Genomic DNA, 20,346 nt, shown 5'->3' with positions numbered 1-20,346 from the left:
TTATTTAAATGTCTAATTGCTGCTGGTATGAAACTATTTTTGTAACGTTTCGTTTTACAGCTTAATACTAGAAACCTACGACCGGAGGGAAGGAGCTGAAACTCTGAATGTAGGGGATGAGATAGAGGTAAAGTTGGTTTTATATTCGCACATTTGTTCATTTAAAAGTCCCTATATTGTTTACCATGTTACTTTGAATATTCGACCGGGATTAGCATGCAAGTGTGGCTTCAAAACAACATTTACACTGTTTATTTGACTGTGAACAATGTTGTACTTTGATAGTCACTGGCTGCTAATATAAGTTTGCTATTTAGAGTGTTTGCTATTTAAATAATAATTTTATGAAATTATATTATTAAGGGGAAAGTCTGAATGTGCGAATATAAAACCAACTTTACCTCTATGGGGATGAGCAGTGTCATTTAAAATTGAATTTGTAACTCTCTTTAGCTGCCTAGTGTACACAGCTTCTAGATTGGCTAGTGACACCCCGGTCAGCTTACTGGACCACTTAAATATCTGATTTAGTGAGTTTTTATTCTTGACAGAAAGATTCCCAAACCATGACACCAAAGCAAAGGATAAAACGGATTTTAAAAAAACGTGATAAAATAGAGTCATCATCTGTTTATCAATATGGAAATAATTTAACTTTCTCAAGCAAAATAGTCGCTGGTGTCCCTTTTTACACACTGCTGCACAATTCTCATCAAAGGAAAGCTTAGAGTCAATAATTGTGCCAAGGTATTTGAATGATTGCACACTTTCCACAGTCTGATTTTTAATGGAAGTGCTCACCTGTGAGTGAGCAGCCTTCCTAAAATCCACGATCATATCTTTTGTCTTTAAAACATTTAACTGAAGATATGACTCCTCACACCATCTGACAAAGTCAGTGAGTACCGGACCATGACCTGTATCATCATCATGGAGTTGATTGACAATGACAGTGTCCTCTGCATAATTGACAGGGCTCAACAATAAGGACTGCCCGGTGGCCCAGGGCCAGCGTGAGAGACACTTGGGACAGTAGACAGGATCATTACTGGCCTGATTGGGACAGTGCTGCCTTGTCACTAACATTTAATTTGTCTACGACTATTTGTCAATTGCGTGCATTTTAAGTTTGTGCTTTTAAGTCTTTAAACACTACCTTCTCTGTGATGTCGTAAACACCATATTGCTTTCCGGTTCCTCTTATCTGATTAAATGTTCATGTACGAAGACTTGCGTGGAAATCATACTAAAACATTGCGTACGCACAAAGCTGTAATTGTGCGTATGCAGAAAAAAATTCAGATGTATGAAACACTGCATACGCCGAATCCCACGCATATTCTTTTGTACATCCGAATGAACGTGAAACTGAGCGCAACATGCACGAGCACAAAACCCCTCCCTGCCTCCTCCCCCGTATGAATATGCTAATGACTATGCTAATGTTAAAACCCAATGAAAAAGCAATGGCAAAAGTAAGCAAAAAGAGAAACTTGGAACAGAATGTGAATTGGAGGTGCTGCTTTCGGAGGTAGACCGGAGAAAAGCGGTGTTATTTGCAAGTTTGTTCTCCGGAATTAACAACAAAAGAAAAAAATAGAGTGGGAGAGTTTAGCTGATGCGGTTAACAGAGTTGGGTCTGAACATCGCACTGAGTGCATTAAAAATAGAAATAGTGTGGTTTATATCTGTAAAATGTTGCAATACCCGTAACAGTCTCAGTGGCGCAGCTCATAAGACGCATGTCAACATGTTTGACACGTTCGACCATGAACTCGGCTCGAATCCAGCGTCTTATGAACTCTTTCTTCTTTTTCCCCCGCTACATATCAGATTTTGCCAACTATTTATCACGAGAAAGACAAGTAGGAATCATTAATAAGTTTGTGCATCATATTTTATTTGCACATTTATTGAATGGAAATGTTTCTGATTCACGCATGCAAATTCATCTTCAGATAGTGTCTTTATAGCAATGTGCGCGCAGTAGATAGCTCAGATTACATTGGGAAAACAGGCGACCACTGCAAATTGTGCTTTAATGTTTAGCTGGTCAACTACGTGGTATGGAAACCTTATATACCTGCTAGATGAACCCGTCTCATACAGCTGCCATTGCAAGGCTCAAAGACACTTTGTAGAATGCAATTTAACACAACTGCCTCTAGGAGTCGCCAATGGAAATAAAACAGACACGCACAAAAAATGTGCGTACGCCAGCCAGAAAGCTGCCGTGAAGCTGCGCACATTCCCACGTTCAGTTCATTGTTAGTAAATCCAAACGTGAGCGATTCTGAGCGTGAAACCTGGCATACGCAAAGTTTTTGTGCGTACGCAGCGTTGATACATGAGGCCCCTGGTAACAACCAGTACAGAGAAGAAACAGCAACATGGCGGCAACATCAAAATATAAGGCTAAAAGAAAATGTCTGTTTCTAATGTCTTGAAGGCAGACATTTACGTGAAAACAACGCGACAAAAAATGAAGCGATGTTTTGCACAGTTTGCCGTCAGTTTGACAAGTCAGCCCATCTTTTGTTAAATAATTTTGAACCGCAATAAAATGCTTCCACATTTTCCATACTACTATTTTTGTTTGCATAACACTTTTATTAAATTTCTTAAGTTTTAAATTCTAGATTTAGAATTTATTTTTGACACATTTTTTAAAATATGCGGCTAAAAAATAGCTATTAACTTCCTATGTTTTTTTTTTGGTGGGGCAAGTAAAAATCTGAACCACTGGCCCGATTAGACCAGTAGAAAAAATCCATAGCGTTGAACCCTGCTTGATAATCGTTCTATTTTCCCACCTGCTCTGACACATGTTTGTGTAAAGGATGTATAACAAAGGTGAAAGAACACATCCTTGTGGGGACCCGGTTGAGGAGCAAACTTTATCAGATAGACATCCATTCACTCTAACACTTTGTGTTCGATTAGTTAAAAAATGAAGGATCCAGCCCACCAAGTTATTACTGAGGTCAAACTGTTCCAGCAATCTCTTAATTAAAATGTGAGGTTGAATTGTGTTAAAAGCAGACGAAAAGTCGACAAACAGAAGTCTGGCATGGGAACCATTTGTTTCCAAATGTTTAAAAAGTAGGTTAAACAAAGTAACTGTGGCATCCTCTACTCCCCGATGAGGCCTATATATAGGCAAACTGCATGGGATCAAGTGCGTACTCTATTCTTCTCAGCATTTCAGACCTCACAAACTTCTCGAAAATTTTCATCACAATTGATGTTAAGGCTATAGGTCTGAATTCATTAAAAGTTAGGGGTGAGTTGGATTTGGGTACAGGGACTACCACAGCATCCTTCCAAACCTTAGGTACCTGTTGTTCTAGTAACGATCTATTAAAAATGTATTCAAAAATTGGAGTTAATTCTCTTGCACCGATTTTAAGTGTGCGACCACAAATATTAGCTGCCTCCCAAATGGCACACTATACACTATGCACTCATGCACTATGTACTTATGCACTTACACACTCAACAGGATAGTATATGTATGTAGTGCTGTCCCAAATGGCACACTAATGTTTTTTTACTAAGCGGAAATTCAAACTGTTTCCCTGATGACGTTTGACGGTTGCCAAATCAGTGAAATAAACGACCGAATTATCAAATAATACCTGCCGTGAGTATTGCCGCATTCACCATCGGGAGGCGCTATAATCACTCTCGTAGGAGAATTTTGCTTTCACTATCCAAAATAAATAAAGCTATCCAACATGTGCGTCCGATAGCTCCGCCCCTTCCGCTACGTAAGCAAACCTGCGGTCGTTGAGTGCGTGAAGTGTCCATCATTACACACTTCATTTTAGCGGCTGAATGAGTGCATCATCCGGGTAATTAAAGTGCACTTATTATTTTTAGAGTTTTCAGTGTGAACACACTACTTACACTATTTATACTCCAAAATGGCGTAGAATAGTGCATAAGTATGCGATTTGGGACGCAGCTATTGTCTGGTCCATTGCTCTTGTTTACTCTTACTGAGAGGAAGGCCTTATGCACAGCTGTTTGTTGTATAATAAAATGCTGTCCACCTGTAAGTTTACTATTTAATTCCTTAATTTCACTAGTAAAATCCAAATGATTAAAACGATTATAAAAATGGTTAAGAGCATTGGCTAACTCAAAATCAGTGCTATAGCCCACTAAATTAATCTGGTGTCTACTCTTTAGATTATGGAGGCCTGTTATGGTTTTCAAACTATCCCAGGCTGAACCAAGCTTATTTGTTGCCATCTTGTTTTCTAATTCAGTTTTCTAATTTTGTTTAGCTAGGAGAATCTCTCTTTTAAGCTCTTTATTTGCCAAATACAAATCAGAATCGGCTCCTTGTTTAAAAAACAATTTCTTTTTCTGTATGCTGGATTTGAATGATTTTGTAACCCACAGTTTGTTGTTAGAGTAAATTTTTACCCGCCTACATGGAATAATCATGTCTCTGCAAAAAGCCACATAGGAGCATACTGTATCGACAAACATATCAAAATTATCACCACAGGACTGTTTAAACATCTCCCAACAGACGTTTTCTTTTTGCTTCATAATTTGTTGTTGTTACCATGTTGCCATCTCTTCGCAGTACTGGGGTCCGTTCTTCGTACCTCGCTTAAATGATCTAAGATTATTTGGCAGATCTTGGATCTTTTAATCTTGATAACTGATCTCTGGCTAATTTAGTTCTTCAAACAAGTTCGCGAATCAGATTAGAATGTCTGGATGAACTGATGTAAGATCGCTGCGTGTGTTGTGAAGGACAGATCTATCGATCCTCGAAATCATGATCAGCAATGCAACGATTGGCTGATGGCACAGCAGCGTAATGACATCATATGATTAATATTCAATTATCCATGTGAGCAAAATTACATCAAATTAGCAGTAAACGGCTTGTTAAATATGACACGCAATAACCTTCCACATTTGTTGTGGGCTGCAGGCTTTCCACTTTCATGTGTCAAGTCTACTCATCATGTATTTCAATGCATATCGGTGTATTTAGTTCCACATTTAGAAAATATTTTCTTTATTATAGTAGCCGTTTTTTAATCGGTGTAAAGAATAACTGGTTATTTAAAAAAGCAGTTTGATATTGGTAAAGGCGTCTGCAACTTTTGTGAAGCATCAAATCACTGGCATATTAACAATCAAAACATGTTTATGACTGCATAAATGTGTTATTGCTTTTAAAAAAAGTCACATATTGTGCATTTGTATTATATACAATTTGTACTAAAGCGATCTAAAAAGTTCAAATCAGTAAGTTTTCTCTTTGCACCACCAGGTGGCAGTCTTTGTACTTTCATTTCGAGGGTGCAGATTGCATAAGTTTTATTAATATGTATAACTTAATTTATTTTATTAATAACTATAACTTTATATATATAGTTAAAAAATATGTATCATTTTCCTAAGTGTATAACTACTATTGTAAGAAAATATCAGAATTCGGAACACTTTCTGTATTATCTTTGCTTGAACTAAGCCGATCTAATCCTGTTTATATGAACTGAACCTGCTCCCGATCAGGTTTGACCCAGCAGAACTGTTGCTATGACAACAACTCTCGGATCAGCTTTGAAGAACGAAACGATCCTGGATCGTGTCAAATCGTCAATATCCAAATCCAGCTAACTGGGTAATCCATGTACGAAGAACGGACCCCTGGTTGTTACCAGGTTATGGGGAAAAAAATAACATGCTCACAACATCCAATCAGATAAGAGAAGCTGAAAAGCAGTATGATGTTTACTACATCACAGAGATGGCGGCATTTAAAGGCTTAAAAGCACAAACTGTTTCTCTATTCTAAGAATACGTATTTGCTTTTAATTGACAAATAGTCATAGGCAAATAAAACTTTGGTGACAAGGCTGTACTACCCCAATTGGGCCAGTAACGATCCCGTCTACTGTCCAAAGCATCTTTCACACTGGCCCTGGGTCATCGGGCAGTCCTAATTGTTGAGCCCTGTACTGCATAACTGTTCTACAGTAATATACGGTTCATATTAATGTTAAATACTGTGTAATTTACAAAAATTGTTAACTGTGCACTTTCAAATGTTTTCAATTATTTTTCCATTTCATCCCCATCCCTTTTAAAGATGAAGAAGGCTTGTCGTTTGCCACACCAGAAGTTCCCACTGACCAGAATGCTGACTCTGTCTTTGGCCGTTCAAATGTGAGCAGTGCAACTGATGTGAGAAGTTTACCAGGATACCGGGTAAAGTTTGACTATGTTTGAATAAAGACGTCATGAAATGAGAAATCAAAATTAGTTTTTCACATATCGTCACCTTAAAAATATTTAAAAAAAAGGTTCTATCTGACATTTTTGTCAAAATTGAGTTATTCATATATTCTTTTTAAATGACAACTTATTTACATTATGGGGTGTTTTTTATAAGTTGTTTAAATTTTAAGACTTTTGAAATGCGATACACAGTTGAGGTCATAATTATTAGCTCTCCTGTGATTTTTGTTTTATATTTTCCTCTATATCTTTTTAAATATTTCCCAAATGATGTTTAACAGAGTAAGGAATTTTTCACAGGAATTTTTTTTAGTCTTATTATTTCATTTTGGCTAGAATAAAAGCAGTTTTTATTTTTTTAAAGCCATTTAAGGTCAGCATTATTAGCCCCCTGAAGCAATTTTTTTTAAATGTCTACAGAAAAAAAGCTGTTATGCAAGGATTTGCCTAATTACTCTAACTTACCTAATTAACATAATAAACCTAGTTAAGCCTTTAAATGACACTTTAATCTGAATACTAGTATCTTGAAAAAATATCTAATATTATTTATTGTCTCATGGCAAAGATAAAAAGACATTAGAATATAGTTATTAAAGCTTTTATGTTTAGAATTGTGTTCTAAAAAATCTCTTTGTTAAACAGAAATTAGGGGAAAATACTTTTATTAGGGAGGGCTAATAATTTTGACTTCAACTCTATATTTGTTCAGGTTTTATGTTAGTTTCAGTTACATTATTAAATAATATTCAAATGTTTTTACAATTATATTGAAATGTACAAAACAGTTTGTAAAGTAATATTTTGTCTTTTAGTAAACATTATATGAGAGATTTACTTTACTTACCAAACAAGTGGTTCTTATTGCATTGCAAACCTTAAATAAAAGTTTATTTAATGTGTTAAGTTTGTAGTCACTGCATTCTCAAAATCTTTCCACATAAATCCACATGTTTTTTTTTTTTTTTTGTACAAAATTCTGCACAGAAATAGAAAATATGTCCACAGATTCACTCCTTCTGTCAATGTTTTGACTTTTATCAGCAACCATATTGTTTAAAACAATGTCAGAAAGGGTATTCAGAGAAGGAACTTCTTTTTTAGAATCACAGTTAGTATTAATGTTCTCCTGAAAATCAGTTACAGTTGATCCTCCTTTGTTAACAATGTTAAACTCTTTCTGTTCTTCCCTCAGTATGGAGACATCATTCAGACAGTGAATAAGGAAGGGCAGCTGGAGTTTTTTACCTTTCCTGCCTCTGCAGGCACAGCTCACTGCTTAGACTCAAACCCTGCAGGTAGGACAGAACATCGATGCTTTACTGAATAAAATGTTAAGTGGTAAATTAGGGCTGGGCGATATGGCAAAAATGCAATCTCGATAATTATTTTCCATGTTGAATGATAACTATATACTGTATATATTTCGCTATAAGTTTTAAATGCTTCCAGGTTTAAAAGAGTAACCCAACAATGACTAAAGCCACAAAAATTTGAGGGTTAAATGGCATAACATATTTTTGCCCGATAAATTTTTTTGGCCAAAAATTCAGTACACACTTTTAGGGTGCTTTCACACCTGTGTATCGATTCAGTTGTTCCGAAACAGAGATTACAATTGTTACATTGCTGCTCTTTGCTCTTGGAGCGGTTCGCTTTCACACTGCAAGTTTCTAATCGGACCAAAAGAGCTAAAACAAGTCACATGCTAGTAAACTCTCCTTACATTGGTCAGAGTGTTTTGTTTATTTTGCAGCATCCCACTAAGCAGGAGAGGTGATGGTTTGGTGGTGATTGACAGGGTGCGCGCCTGACGTGTCTGAGGAGAGACGCGATGGGGAGGGGTGAGGGTGCGCAACGTAGCCTATTTGAGGACCGGGAGGGAGACGCAAGATTACCGGGAGATCATCACTTGTTTGCAGGCTTCCGGAGACTCGCGAAACTTCCCGCCCTACTCATAATTCTCTCTTCATATAGCCGTAAGCCTTATACATATCCATAAAACACTGTGATATAACCGCGCTCGGATCGGATCGCTTTCTCACTGCAATCGAACCGCTCCAGGGTTCGTTTCAATCGAGCCGAGACCACCTCATTCAAGCGATCTCGGAGCGATTACTTGGCGCAGAACAGAGCCCTGTTCACATATGCCAATCGAACCGCGCTAACTGGGCAAAGGAGATACGTTCCGAAACAAAAGTGTTAGCTTTTCATTGTAGCTTATCATTGTTAATGACAAATTTTTATCACGATTCGATATAATAACGTTTATTGACCAGCACTAACTGAAGGCCAAAAAGATGTTTTCAGATGCATCCAAATTAATGTCAATATATATTTTATGACAATAGCAAAAATTAGGTTGGAGGTTTGTTCTCATGTTTTTGAGACACTTTTCTTTAGAGTTGGATTCACTTGCTCCAGACTAGAACTTGTGTGTTGCTAAAAACAGTATTCTTTTAATGTACAGGTTTTCTGAAGGAGCAGACCAGCAGATGCATGAGGAGCTTTGATTTGGCACGTGATTGTACAACTCTAGGAACTCTGAGCTTGGGAAATTATCTTAATTTCAGCATTCGTTCTGTGAGTTCACATTTTCATTTTACAAACTACATTTTACAGGCTTTGTTGAACATTTTGAATCATTCTTTTTTTGTTAATTTGTTGTTTGATAATCTAAAATAATGTTGCGTTTCTCTCTAGGGAAAGAACCAGGGAGCTAAAGTAAGCCTTTTTTTGTCAATCAGTTTTTCAACATCATCTTTTAATTTAGAATCTTCTAATTCTGACTTTAAAGAGGCGATGAATCAGTTATTTTTGAATGCTTGAACACTGTAACATGTTCATACTTATTTATTTATTTATTTATTTATTTTTTACATATTTTACATACATTATCTTTTAGTCTACACCTCTGTTTTCATTCTTCTAAAGATGGTCTGCTCCCTCAGAAAGGTATAATGATTGGTCAGCTGGCCCAGTGTGTTCTCATTCGATTATCGCCGAGTACACAGGTGTCAAACTCAGTTCCAAAAGGGCCGCAGCTCTGCACAGCTTAGTTCCAACCCTAATTAAGCACACCTGATCAAACTAATTGAGTCCTTCAGGCTTGTTTGAAACCTACAGGTAAGTGTGTTGGAGCAGGGTTGGAACTAAACTGTGCAGGGCCGCGGCCCTCCAGGAATTGAGTTTGACACCCCTGGCCTAGTACACTCAAAAGATTGCATCCGGAGTTGTGGGTTATGTAAATTTCAGGGAGCACCATATCACAAACTCAGCAATAACCTAGTTGTAATTTCTACAAACCAATTGACCAATCAGATCCATGCATTTCTGAGGGAGCAGATTAACTAAAATATCTGTTTGCATTGAACTTTGAGCGTCGTAAATTTGCAAATGTTGTTTATGCTGCAACAGCAACATTACACAAGAACTAAAGGTAAAAGAGTGAAATCTCAATCGACGAGTGCTTTAATTAAATCTACCTTCTGTCTATAACCTGAGGTTATTGGTGTGGAGGTAGCAGCCATTACCCTGCAGTCTTTGGAGGGAACACAGATGCCAGTGGACCCGGCTGACAGTAGCAGCTATTTCCCTATGCTCTTGCAGTCTGGTGACGTCTGCAGTAATGTTGTACAGCAGGTGTGCACATGACGCAACTCTTACTAGCAGATCAGAAATATGACCTAAGTATTAGGAACAAAAAGTTGTTCTATTCTAAAAACAAACTGTTTTTTCAGGTGAAATACGCGTTTGTGTACAATAAAGCCGGGGAAATCCTGAATGTGATGGCAGCGTTTTTGCTGGGAGCTATTAAAAATGTCATGGTGCCCATTCAGCAAGAGTTTCAGATTATGTTTTTACAGGTATTTAATCCTACCTCATTTTCTAAATTTTTCGTGTATTAATTATTCGACATATTATTGCACTTAAAGAATTGTTTTTGCATATACAGTTAAAGTCAGAATTATTAGCCACCTATTTATTTTTTCCCCCATTATCTGTTTTAACAGTAAGAAGACTTTTTTCAGCACATTTCTAAACCTAATAGTTTTAATAACTGATTTATTTTATCTTTGCCATGATGTCAGTGCGTAATATTTTACTAGATATTTTTCAAGACACTTCTATACAGCTTTGTTACGTGTTTTATGATGTTAAAGTGGGATGCTGTAACATTTAAGTGAGACAGGTGTAATGTGTGCGACAGATCAATAATGAGGCAAGGTTCAGTTACTCTCATTTAAAGCTTTTACTCAATAATTGAATTGAAACATGTAACAATAATAAATGGGGGAGAAAAAACAAACAAACAAACATTTATAATTATTATCTTTAAACAAGAACAACGAGTGTAAGCCAAATCAAAGAAATTAACAAAACAATCCTTAAATCTAATGTCTAAACTAGGCGTCAAAAAGAAACACAAATAAAAACCGAGATCTTCAGTGTGTACGACACCCGAACTAAACTAATCAAACTACAAAACTCAAAAATACACGGGTGGCAAAACACTCAAACTAATCTAACAAAACATCAATCTAAACTAAAAAAAAAAAAACCGGATAAGTCCGTTAAATCTTAGTTTAGAATCACACAACCATCATCATATGTTACTTAAAGCCAACAAAGTTCAACAAGCAACTCGAATTATCACAGTAACTGAGAGATCACAAAATAGACGAAGCATTTGCACAAACAAATTGCGTGGAGCACAAAGGGTACGCCGAGGCAGGGCGCACACCACACACTGGACTGACAGGGCTTTAAATACTTGCGGCTCGTCCTGGGATTGGTGGAACCGGAGAGCGTCATAATGATGATGGACAGAATAATAAACCAATAAGAAACCTAGGGTTGAGCAAACGGAGAGGAGGGTGAAAAAAAAACAGAAAAAAAAAACCATAAATCATAACAAGCTTAAAGTGACATTTAAAGGCTGGGCAGGTTAGGGTAATTAGGCAAGTTATTGTATAATGATGGTTTGTTCTGTAGACTATCGAAAAAATATATAGCTTAAAGGAAGGGGCTAATAATTTTGACCTTAAAATGTTTTTTAAAAAAAATTAGAAACTGCTTTTATTCTAGCTGAAATCAAACAAATAAGACTTTCTCTAAAAGAAAAAATATTATCAGACATACTGTGAAATATATATATAATGTATATACGTATGTATATATATATGAGTTATGAGTTATTCAAAAGTTAAACAGCCCCTATTATGGGTTCTTAAAAATGACCTTCCATGCAGTGTGTAACACAGCACTAAGTGAATGAAAACATCCAGCTGAGGGTTAAATCTGAAAATGCACTTGGTTTAAAAATAGTTTTTTTTAATAAAAGATTCGACTCAGAGTTTTTTAAATGATTCGTTGTTCGTCGGGATCTTTTGTTTATATCGATGTTTATACCAAATATGAACTACCGGATCCGGTAAATGTGAACGCGCCTTTCCCTTTAGACCTTAGCAGAGTTTGAGGGATCATGGGATTTATCGTGACGGGAAGATTACTATCACTTAGAAATGCCTAGACATGCGGCTCTGGGGAATAAAGGGTTAAAGTTAATTTTCACAACACCACCACAGTATAGTCAACCCAGTGCTGTGTTTGTTCCTGTCATTTTCTGATTGATACAATAATCTACACTGCAGTGTGGGATTTGCTGGCATTTGTTATTAAAGCAAGGATCAGCAAAGACTACTAATGTATGGGATTTTGTTAGTAACTGTTACATAGTTTATATGGACCAGTTCCTTCTACCTACATAACATGAATTGTGATTAAAATTGTTGCCTCATTTTCTGTAGTTTGCAAAATATGTCTTTAATTGTGTGTTGTAACTTGTAATCGCTCTGCACAGCTGGTAATCACGTACTGTTATAGATCCGTGCTTGTACTGTATCTCTCAGGTTAAATTTGTATGGGGTTATTCACATATCGCGTCCAAAACCACGTTGCAAACGCAACTCATGCTCCTTTTTTTTCATGCTTTAAATGCATTTTTTGCTCGCAATCTCCTGCTGTTTGTTGCCATGGTCACCATCAGCTGTTCCTCACACGTGTGGAGTGGTCAATTTTTTAAAAATAGTTCAACTTTTGCCACTGTTTGGATACTGAATGTACTGAATGTGTGTCGCTGTTATTACTTAAGGTTAGGGTTAGGAGTAGACTAATATGCTGGGGTTTGGGACAAATAAATCACTGAACAAATCATATGTAAGTCGTTGGGATAATTAGGTAAAAATAAATGCATATTATAAGACAATGAAGGTGTTTATGACCTTGCAGGCATATCAGCCTGTTGTTAGAGACCCCCCAAAACCAAAATATGACCTTTTATAATGCATAATAGGGGCTCTTTAAGATAAATAGTTTTATGTACATTCTCTGATGTCCCCATATACACTGTTAAAAGAGATTAGTTGACTTAAAAAAAATAAAATAAACCTGTTGCCTTACAATTATTAAGTAAACCACCTATGTGCATAATTATAAATGTTTAGTTAGGTCAATGGGTTTACTGACTTATCTAAAATCAGGTTGTTGTTTTTAAGGCAGCATAATTAATCACTCTTTAAGGTAACTAATCGCTTTTTACAGTGTATTTGCATGAAATGATATTAATAGTTTTTTGTCTATCCTTTAAATGTACTAGTTTAAGTATTTTCTTTTGCTTCATTTAAATTGTGTATTGTTCTTTTCTTTTAGATTTGGTTCAAATATTTGTTATTTTTATAGTTTTGTGGTGCCTTCTGATTTTCTTGAAATATTTATCCAGAATGTGTTTTACAAATTTTTGTTGTTGTTGTTTTCTTGTTTTGTTTAGATTTTTATTTTAATGTAGCCTTATAAAAAGAAAGTAATATTTGTATGTCCATGCTTTGACAGGAGAACTCTCAGACAACAGGGTTGAAATACAGTGGCAATCCTGGCTATGTATTGGGGCGTCCTCTAGTGGCCGGAACAAGAACGGCAAAATATCCTTTATTAGAAACTGTGGACAGATGTCTCTTTTGTGACGAAACGATTATGCCAGCCATTTGTCATCAGCACAGAATATAAGTAATTTATTTCCAAGTTTGGAAAATACCCCATATGTTGAGTATATGGCAACATGTTAATAGTTAATGTCAGTAATTCACAATATTAAAAAATGATGTCCTTCTTATACTTTATTAGATGCAGTGTTACAGATAAAAAATCATTCCCTTTGATTTATCTATGAAAGAAATCAGGACACAGCAGGCCCATAGCCAGGGGTGATTCAAATGGTTTGAATGACCCACCCCTCACTGACAAAGGTCCAGAATTTGTCCCATACATGAGCTCATTTGTCCTATTTTGACTACTATGGTATAATAAATTGAAAAAAAAAACTATGAAAATAACCTATTAAAGAGGCTTTAAGACCAAGTGGAAATCTGTTTCAGCTGTTGCTAAGGTTTGACTTCCCAAATTCAGCGTCCCAAATGACAGTTGAATGTCCTGACCAGTTTGTTGTTTGCCTAATACATGACAGTAGGCTGCAGTTTTTGATTTAAAACACATTTAAAACTCCCTATTTTTTTTCTAATGATTTATAAAGTGATACATTTGTATTTATAAAATAAGTAAGCTATTGTTTTTATATTTCTTTATTCTAAATCTGGAAATATTTTGGTACATTAAAAAGTGTGGTTGTAATGACCATCTGACAGGTTTATCCAGCCAAAAAAAAATGCTTGAAATGTCACTAAAATGCAGTGTTTAAACCTCATAATTAAATAAAAAATGAGGCGAATAACTGCAAAAAGGTCCACTTTTTGAGAATAAAGAACCATTCTTTTCACCAGGCTGGCTAGGGGCCTGCACAATATTAATATTAAAAAAGGTGTGCTAATGTTTTCATCATCGTAACAGTGTTTAACAAATCCATGCAAATGCTGTCATGCAGGGGGCGAAGCAGTGGCGCAGTAGGTAGTGCTGTCGCCTCATAGCAAGAAGGTTGTTGGGTCGCTGGTTCGAGCCTCTGCTCGGTTGGCGTTTCTTTGTGGAGTTTGCATGTTCTCCCTGCGTTCGCGTGGGTTATCTTCGGGTGCTCTGGTTTCCCCCACAGTCTAAAGACATGCACATGCGGTACAGGTGAATTGGGTAGACTTAATTGTCCGTAGTGTATGAGTTTGTGTGTGTGGATGTTTCCCAGAGATGGGTTGTGGCTGGAAGGGCATCCGCTGCGTAAAAACTTGCTGGATAAGTTGGCGGTTCATTCCGCTGTGGCGACCCTGGATTAATAAAGGGACTAAGCTGACAAGAAAATAAATTAATGAATACTGTCATGCCTGCCAATCCAGCTTTGGGGCACATTCCTTGACTCTTGTTTTACTGGGATAGTTCAGTTTGCAGACCCAAAAGGATCTCTCACTACCATCCAAACATCTGTGGATCAGGATTGCTTGCGTGGCTCTTCTCGTCGCTCGCCTGTCCTATTTGGGATTAACACAATATCAGGTTGCACCTTAAAGTAAGAAGCAACTGTAATAATATTTAATGTTTTTGTAAAGTAGACAAGCTTTGTCCAACAATTTGATTTCTGTTGTTTGTCCTTACTCCTCTAGGCTTTCCGATGGAGTTAATTGTTCTCAAGTATCAGAAGTCATTTTATGGGCACTCAAAGGACAGAGTTTCCCCGATCATGTGGCTTCCTTTGGGAATTCCTTGCCTCAGAATTCTTTGGACTGGGTGCCAATCCAAAACCAAACCATATCATCGGTAAACAGCCTACTTAGCGTTATTTTAATGTGTTTAGAGGAAAACTGAAGCTGCAGTCGTGCGGTGTTTCTTGAAAGAGAAGTGTTTAAGCTAGGGGATATGTTGACATGAAACCTCAGCCGGAGGTCACTGATGATGCAATTCTGGTTTGTAAACCTGTGTTTATTCTTCTTGCGTCAACATTTTTCTGGTTTACCAAGGGGGCTCAAGCTTGCAGCATACCTCTGTCTTACCATCTTGAAGTAAAATGGACCAAGTATGGAGCCCTGCTGAACCCCCAAGCTCAGATCGTGAGCATCATGGAAACAATCATCACGAACACCAGTAGTTTGGTGAGTTTAACACATTGGCACACTTTTAATGACTTTCATTCATTATATATTGTATTTAATAAACAAGTTAGTACAATGAAAATGTTTCGACAATATACAATGCATCCGGAAAGTATTCATAGTGCTTCACTTTTTCCAAATTTTTTTGTGTTACAGCCTTATTACAAAATAAATTTAATTAATTTATTTCTTCAAAAATCTACACACAATACCCCATAATGACAATGTGATTTTTGTAATTGTTGCAAAATTATTAAAAATGAAAAACCTGAAAAATCACATGTATATAAGTATTCACAGTCTTTGCCACAAAGCTCTAAATTGAGCTCAGGTACATTCTGTTTCCACTGATCATTCTTAAGATGTTTCAGCAGCTTAATTGGAGTTTACCTGTGGTAATTCAGTTGATTGGATATGCAGGAATATACCTGTCTATATAAGGTCCCAGGGTTGACAGTGCATGTCAAAGCACAAACCAAGCATGAAGACAAAGGAATTGTCTGTAGACCTCAGAGACAGGATTTTCTTGAGGCACAAGGCTGGGGAAGGTTACAGAAAAACTTATGCTGCTCTGAAAGCTCCAATGAGCACAGTGGCCTCCATCATCCATAAGGGGAAAACGTTTGGAACCACCAGGACTCTTCCTAGAGCTGGCCGGCCATCTAAGCTGAGTGATCGGGGGAGAAGGGCCATAGTCAGGGAGGTGATCAATAACCCGATGATCACTCTGTCTGAGCTCCAGTGTTCTTCTGTGGAGAGAGGAGAACCTTACAGAAGGACAACTATTTGTACAGCAATCCACCAATCAGGCCAGTATGCTTGAGTGGCCAGACTGAAGCCACTCCCCACCTGGAATTTGCGAAAGGCATCTGAAGGGCTCTCAGACCATAAGAAACACAATTCTCTGGTCTGGTGAGACTAAAATTGAACACTTTGGAGTGAATGCCAGGCATTACATTTAGAGAAAACCAGGCACCCTCATCACCAGGCTAATACCATCCCTACTAACACCATGTGTGTGATGTTTTTCAGCAGCAGGAACTGAAAGACTAGTCAGGATAGAGGGAAAGATGAATGCAGCAATGTACAGAGACATCCTGAATGAAAACCTGCTTCAGAGTGCTCTTGACCACAGACCGGGGCAGCGGGTTATCTTCCAGCAGGACAATGACCCAAGCACACCGCCAAAATATAAATGGAGTGGCTTCTTACCAACTGGGTGAATGTCCTTGAGTGGCCCAGCCAGAGCCCAGACCTAAATCCTATTGAACATCAATGGAGAGATCTGAAAATGGCTTTACACCGTTGCTTCCTATCTGACCTGATAGAGCTTGAGAGGTACTGCAAAGAGGAATGGGCAAAAACTCCCGAAGACAGGTGTGCCAAGCTTGTAGCATCAAATTCAAAAAGACTTGTGCATCAACAAAGAATTGAGCAAAGGCGGTGAATACTTATGTACATGTAATTTTTCAGATTTTTTATTTTTAATAAATTTGCAACAATTTCAAAACATTTTTTCACATTGTCATTATGGGGGATTGCAGGGCCGAAGTGGGACTCCTATTCAGCTCTGGAGTTTCAAGCCTCAGACCGGCCCACCTCAGTTCACGACTGACTATATTAAAATAAGGTCATTTCCAAATCAGTTTCTAATGACACTATCACTTTTTTTTTTTTGAGAAAACAGCTGCTTTAGAACTTCAAATGTTCAACAACCCTAACAGTATTATATGTCTTAACAATAAAAATGAAAACATTTAATTACTCTAACGAGGATCCAACCCGGGTCCGCGGCGTCTTAACCTAACGTGCTAACCGCTGGACCACAACAGCTGGGTACAGTAGGGAGACACATAAAAAGGCTGTGGTCAAGTAAATAAATAAATTCAAAAAGTGTGACTGCTGAGAGCAACAAATTCTGGAGCTAGGGACACCGGCCCTCACGGCCAAAAAACAGACCGGCCCACCGGGAACTCTCCCGGTCCTCCCGATTAGCCAATCCGGGCCTGGGGGATTGTGTTTAGAATTTGGAGTAAATAAATTAATTTAATCCACTTTGGAATAAGGCTGTAACAAAAAAAATGGAAAAAGTGAAGTGCTATGAATACTTTCAGGATGCACTCTATTAGATGCCCATACAATGTTTTAACCCATGTATCTTTAGGGAGGCTAATCTTTCTCTACCACAAATTCACAGCTTGATATTCTAACTTGTAGGTCTTTCATAAACAGTATTTTTCTTTGTTTAGGCCTTCATTACCAGTCCTGGTGGTCTTCTGCCTGTCACAAGCTCAGTGAGTTTTGTTGATGTGTCTGCCTCTGCAACCCCAGGATTCAAAGTTCCTCCAACAATCGATGCTAAACTACCGTTTGACTTTTTCTTTCCATTTGTATAATAGAGCTTGTCTTTTTGCAGCACTATGAATGGAGGACCACTGGTTTTGTAGCCATGTTTCTCTGTCCATCCTCAGGTCATTTTTGTGTTTAATTATGCCTAACTTGCCAGTGTATATAGTGTATATTTATTGTCTACTGTATATAATGCACTGATACACAATTTTAACTAAATAAAAATTACTTTTATATGTATATAAGTGTACCTGTGTACAATTCAATGTACTTAAATATACTGTATGCACAAATGTTGCACATATTAGGTTGTGCCTGTAGTTTTAGCTGCCTTAATACTTTGTAGCATAGATTCATCAAGGTACTGGAAATATTCCTTAGAGATTCTGGTCTATATTGACATGATAGCATCACGCAGTTGCTGCAGATTTGTCAGCTGCACATCCGTGATGCAAATCTCCCATTCCACAACATCTCAAAGGTGCTCGATTGGATTTAGATCTGGTGACTGTGGAACTCTGTTGAGTACAGTGAACTCATTGTGATGTTCAAGAAAGTAGTCTGAGATGATTCACTCTTTTTGACATGGTGTGTTACCCTGGTGGAAGTAGCCATCAGAAGATGGGTAAACTGTAGTCATAAAGGGATGGACCTGGTCAGCTACAATACTCAGACAGGCTGTGATGTTGACAGGATGCTCAATTGCTACTAATGGGCTCAAAGTGTGCCAAGAGAATATCCCTCACACCACTACATCACCACCAGCCTGAACCATTGATCTAAGGCAGAGGTTCTCAAAGTGGGGGTCGGGACCCCCCAAGGGGTCGCGGGACAATGAAGGGGGGTCGCCTGGTTTTTTTTAAACCTTAAGACTTACTGTATTTTATCAATACCCTACTGATGAGAAAAAAATAGTTGTTTATAGTTACTATAAACTATATAGTTACTATAGTAGCTTATAGTTACTAGTTCTATTGGATTGCGACTTCTCGGGTAATTACATTATACTAAAGACACAGCAATACTGTCAGATGCAGCAGATTTTGTAACACCAGGTTAAACTTTCTAGCCCATTTACAGCACTGACATACATAAAAAAACAAAGAATAGACTTTGGTCTATTGGTGTGTGTGCGTCATTGCATACAAGGTTTCTGTATTTATAACCACCACCTCAGAATATTGGGGGTCACGAGTCACTGGCATTCTCATTTTGGGGGTCGCGGGCTGAAAAGTTTGGGAACCCCTGATCTAAGGCAGGATGGATCCATGCTTTCATTTTGCCGACACCAAATTCTGAGTCTACCACCTGAATGTCGCAGCAGAAATCGAGACTCAAACCAGGCAACGTTTTCCAATCTTCTATTGTCCAATTTTGGTGAGCCTGTGCGAATTGTAGCCTCAGTTTCCTGTTCTTAGCTAACAGGAGTGGCACTCGGTGTGGTCTTCTGCTGCTGTAGCGTATCCGCCTCAAGGTTCGATGTGCTGTGCGTTCAGAGATGCTCTTCTGCAGACCTCAGTTGTAACGAGTGCCCGGATAGCAAGACAAGGAGACGCTCTGAAATTCCTGCTCCCTGTCAAGGACACCTGTTGGACTCTACAGGCTTACACACACACATACAGCTACAGATAGACAATCACTCCCAATCCCCTCATCCAACGCCTTTGTGTGCTTTCACCCACTGGAGGGGGTAGGGGGGTCTGCGACCAGCGCCCTATGGCTGCAGGACCAGATGGCTGCCCGGTCTCATCAGACTATATCCACACCCACTGTGGCAATGTTGTGTCTTGTCAGTTTTTTTTTTTGTGCAAGGTTACTGGGGCCTTTTTTTCTCCCTGGTCTCACATTGCTCTAATTAAAGAGCATGGTAAGGGAGTTTTTTTGCCTCCCTCTTCTGTAATGTGTCTTATTTTTTTTTTAATGCTTCCCTTACCTCCTGTGACCTGTCTTCCCTTGAAATTTGTGATGTTTGTGTACGGTTGGGGGGGTTCAATTTCACTATACGAAAGTTTATGCGACAAATAAAGGCCTGATTTGATTTCATTTGATTTGAGTTACTGTTGCCTTTCTATCAGCTGGAACCAGTCTGGCCATTCTCCTCTGACCTCTGGCATCAACAAGGCATTTGCACCCACAAAACTGTCGCTCACTGGATATTTTCTCTTTTTCAGAACATTCTCTGTAAACCCTAGACATGATTGTAAGTGAAAATTCTCAGTAGATCGGCAGTTTCTGAAATACTCAGACCAGCCCATCTGGGACCAACAAGCACGCCATGTTGAAAGTCTCTTAAATCACCCTTCATCCCCATTCTGATGCTCGGTTTCAACTTCAGGGCCCAGTTTTTCAAAAGTAATCCACTAGGATTTTGGATAAGGGTTTGGATCCAATCTTAAAAATGAGTTTTTCAAAAGAAAAAACGGATTACATAATCAGATTAGATAACGCAATCCAATTTTGGTTTTGATCCGGATCAAACCTTTAGTTTGGGTTTTTCAGACCTTTTTTGTAGGATCTGGATCACTTTGATCCAAAAAACCTGGATTAAACTGATCCCATCAAAAGGGTGGATTTAGCGTGGATTTCATGCCCGAAATGTAATGAAAATGTAAAAAATTTATTAAATAATGCTTATTTTGGA

The 20,346-nt window shown here is 37.9% G+C and overlaps 1 protein-coding gene across 2 annotated transcripts in view; it reads left to right on the top strand.

The window, feature by feature from the left end:
• The window catches only part of tctn1 (tectonic family member 1), an 845,382-nt gene extending 827,432 nt beyond the window's left edge, over positions 1–17,950 (top strand). The window contains exons 2-12 of one of the 2 annotated variants that reach the window (XM_087270135.1): positions 6,125–6,243; positions 7,469–7,571; positions 8,744–8,856; positions 8,977–8,997; positions 9,778–9,915; positions 10,014–10,139; positions 13,165–13,253; positions 14,639–14,776; positions 14,871–15,024; positions 15,225–15,356; positions 17,606–17,950. In XM_087270135.1, the coding sequence (XP_087126261.1) occupies positions 6,125–6,243; positions 7,469–7,571; positions 8,744–8,856; positions 8,977–8,997; positions 9,778–9,915; positions 10,014–10,139; positions 13,165–13,253; positions 14,639–14,776; positions 14,871–15,024; positions 15,225–15,356; positions 17,606–17,752 (1,280 nt within the window). In that variant the 3' untranslated portion in view covers positions 17,753–17,950. Of the gene's footprint in view, positions 1–6,124; positions 6,244–7,468; positions 7,572–8,743; positions 8,857–8,976; positions 8,998–9,532; positions 9,916–10,013; positions 10,140–13,164; positions 13,254–14,638; positions 14,777–14,870; positions 15,025–15,224; positions 15,357–17,605 lie in introns of both variants that reach the window. The other variant, XM_087270136.1, reaches the window with a different exon arrangement.
• Positions 17,951–20,346: the final 2,396 nt, after the last annotated feature.

The sequence above is a fragment of the Danio rerio genome, chromosome 10, assembly GCF_052040795.2.
Source record: "Danio rerio strain M-AB ecotype USA chromosome 10, GRCz13ab, whole genome shotgun sequence".
In the NCBI taxonomy this organism is placed as follows: domain Eukaryota; kingdom Metazoa; phylum Chordata; class Actinopteri; order Cypriniformes; family Danionidae; genus Danio; species Danio rerio.
This window is presented reverse-complemented; position numbering and strand designations above follow the sequence as displayed.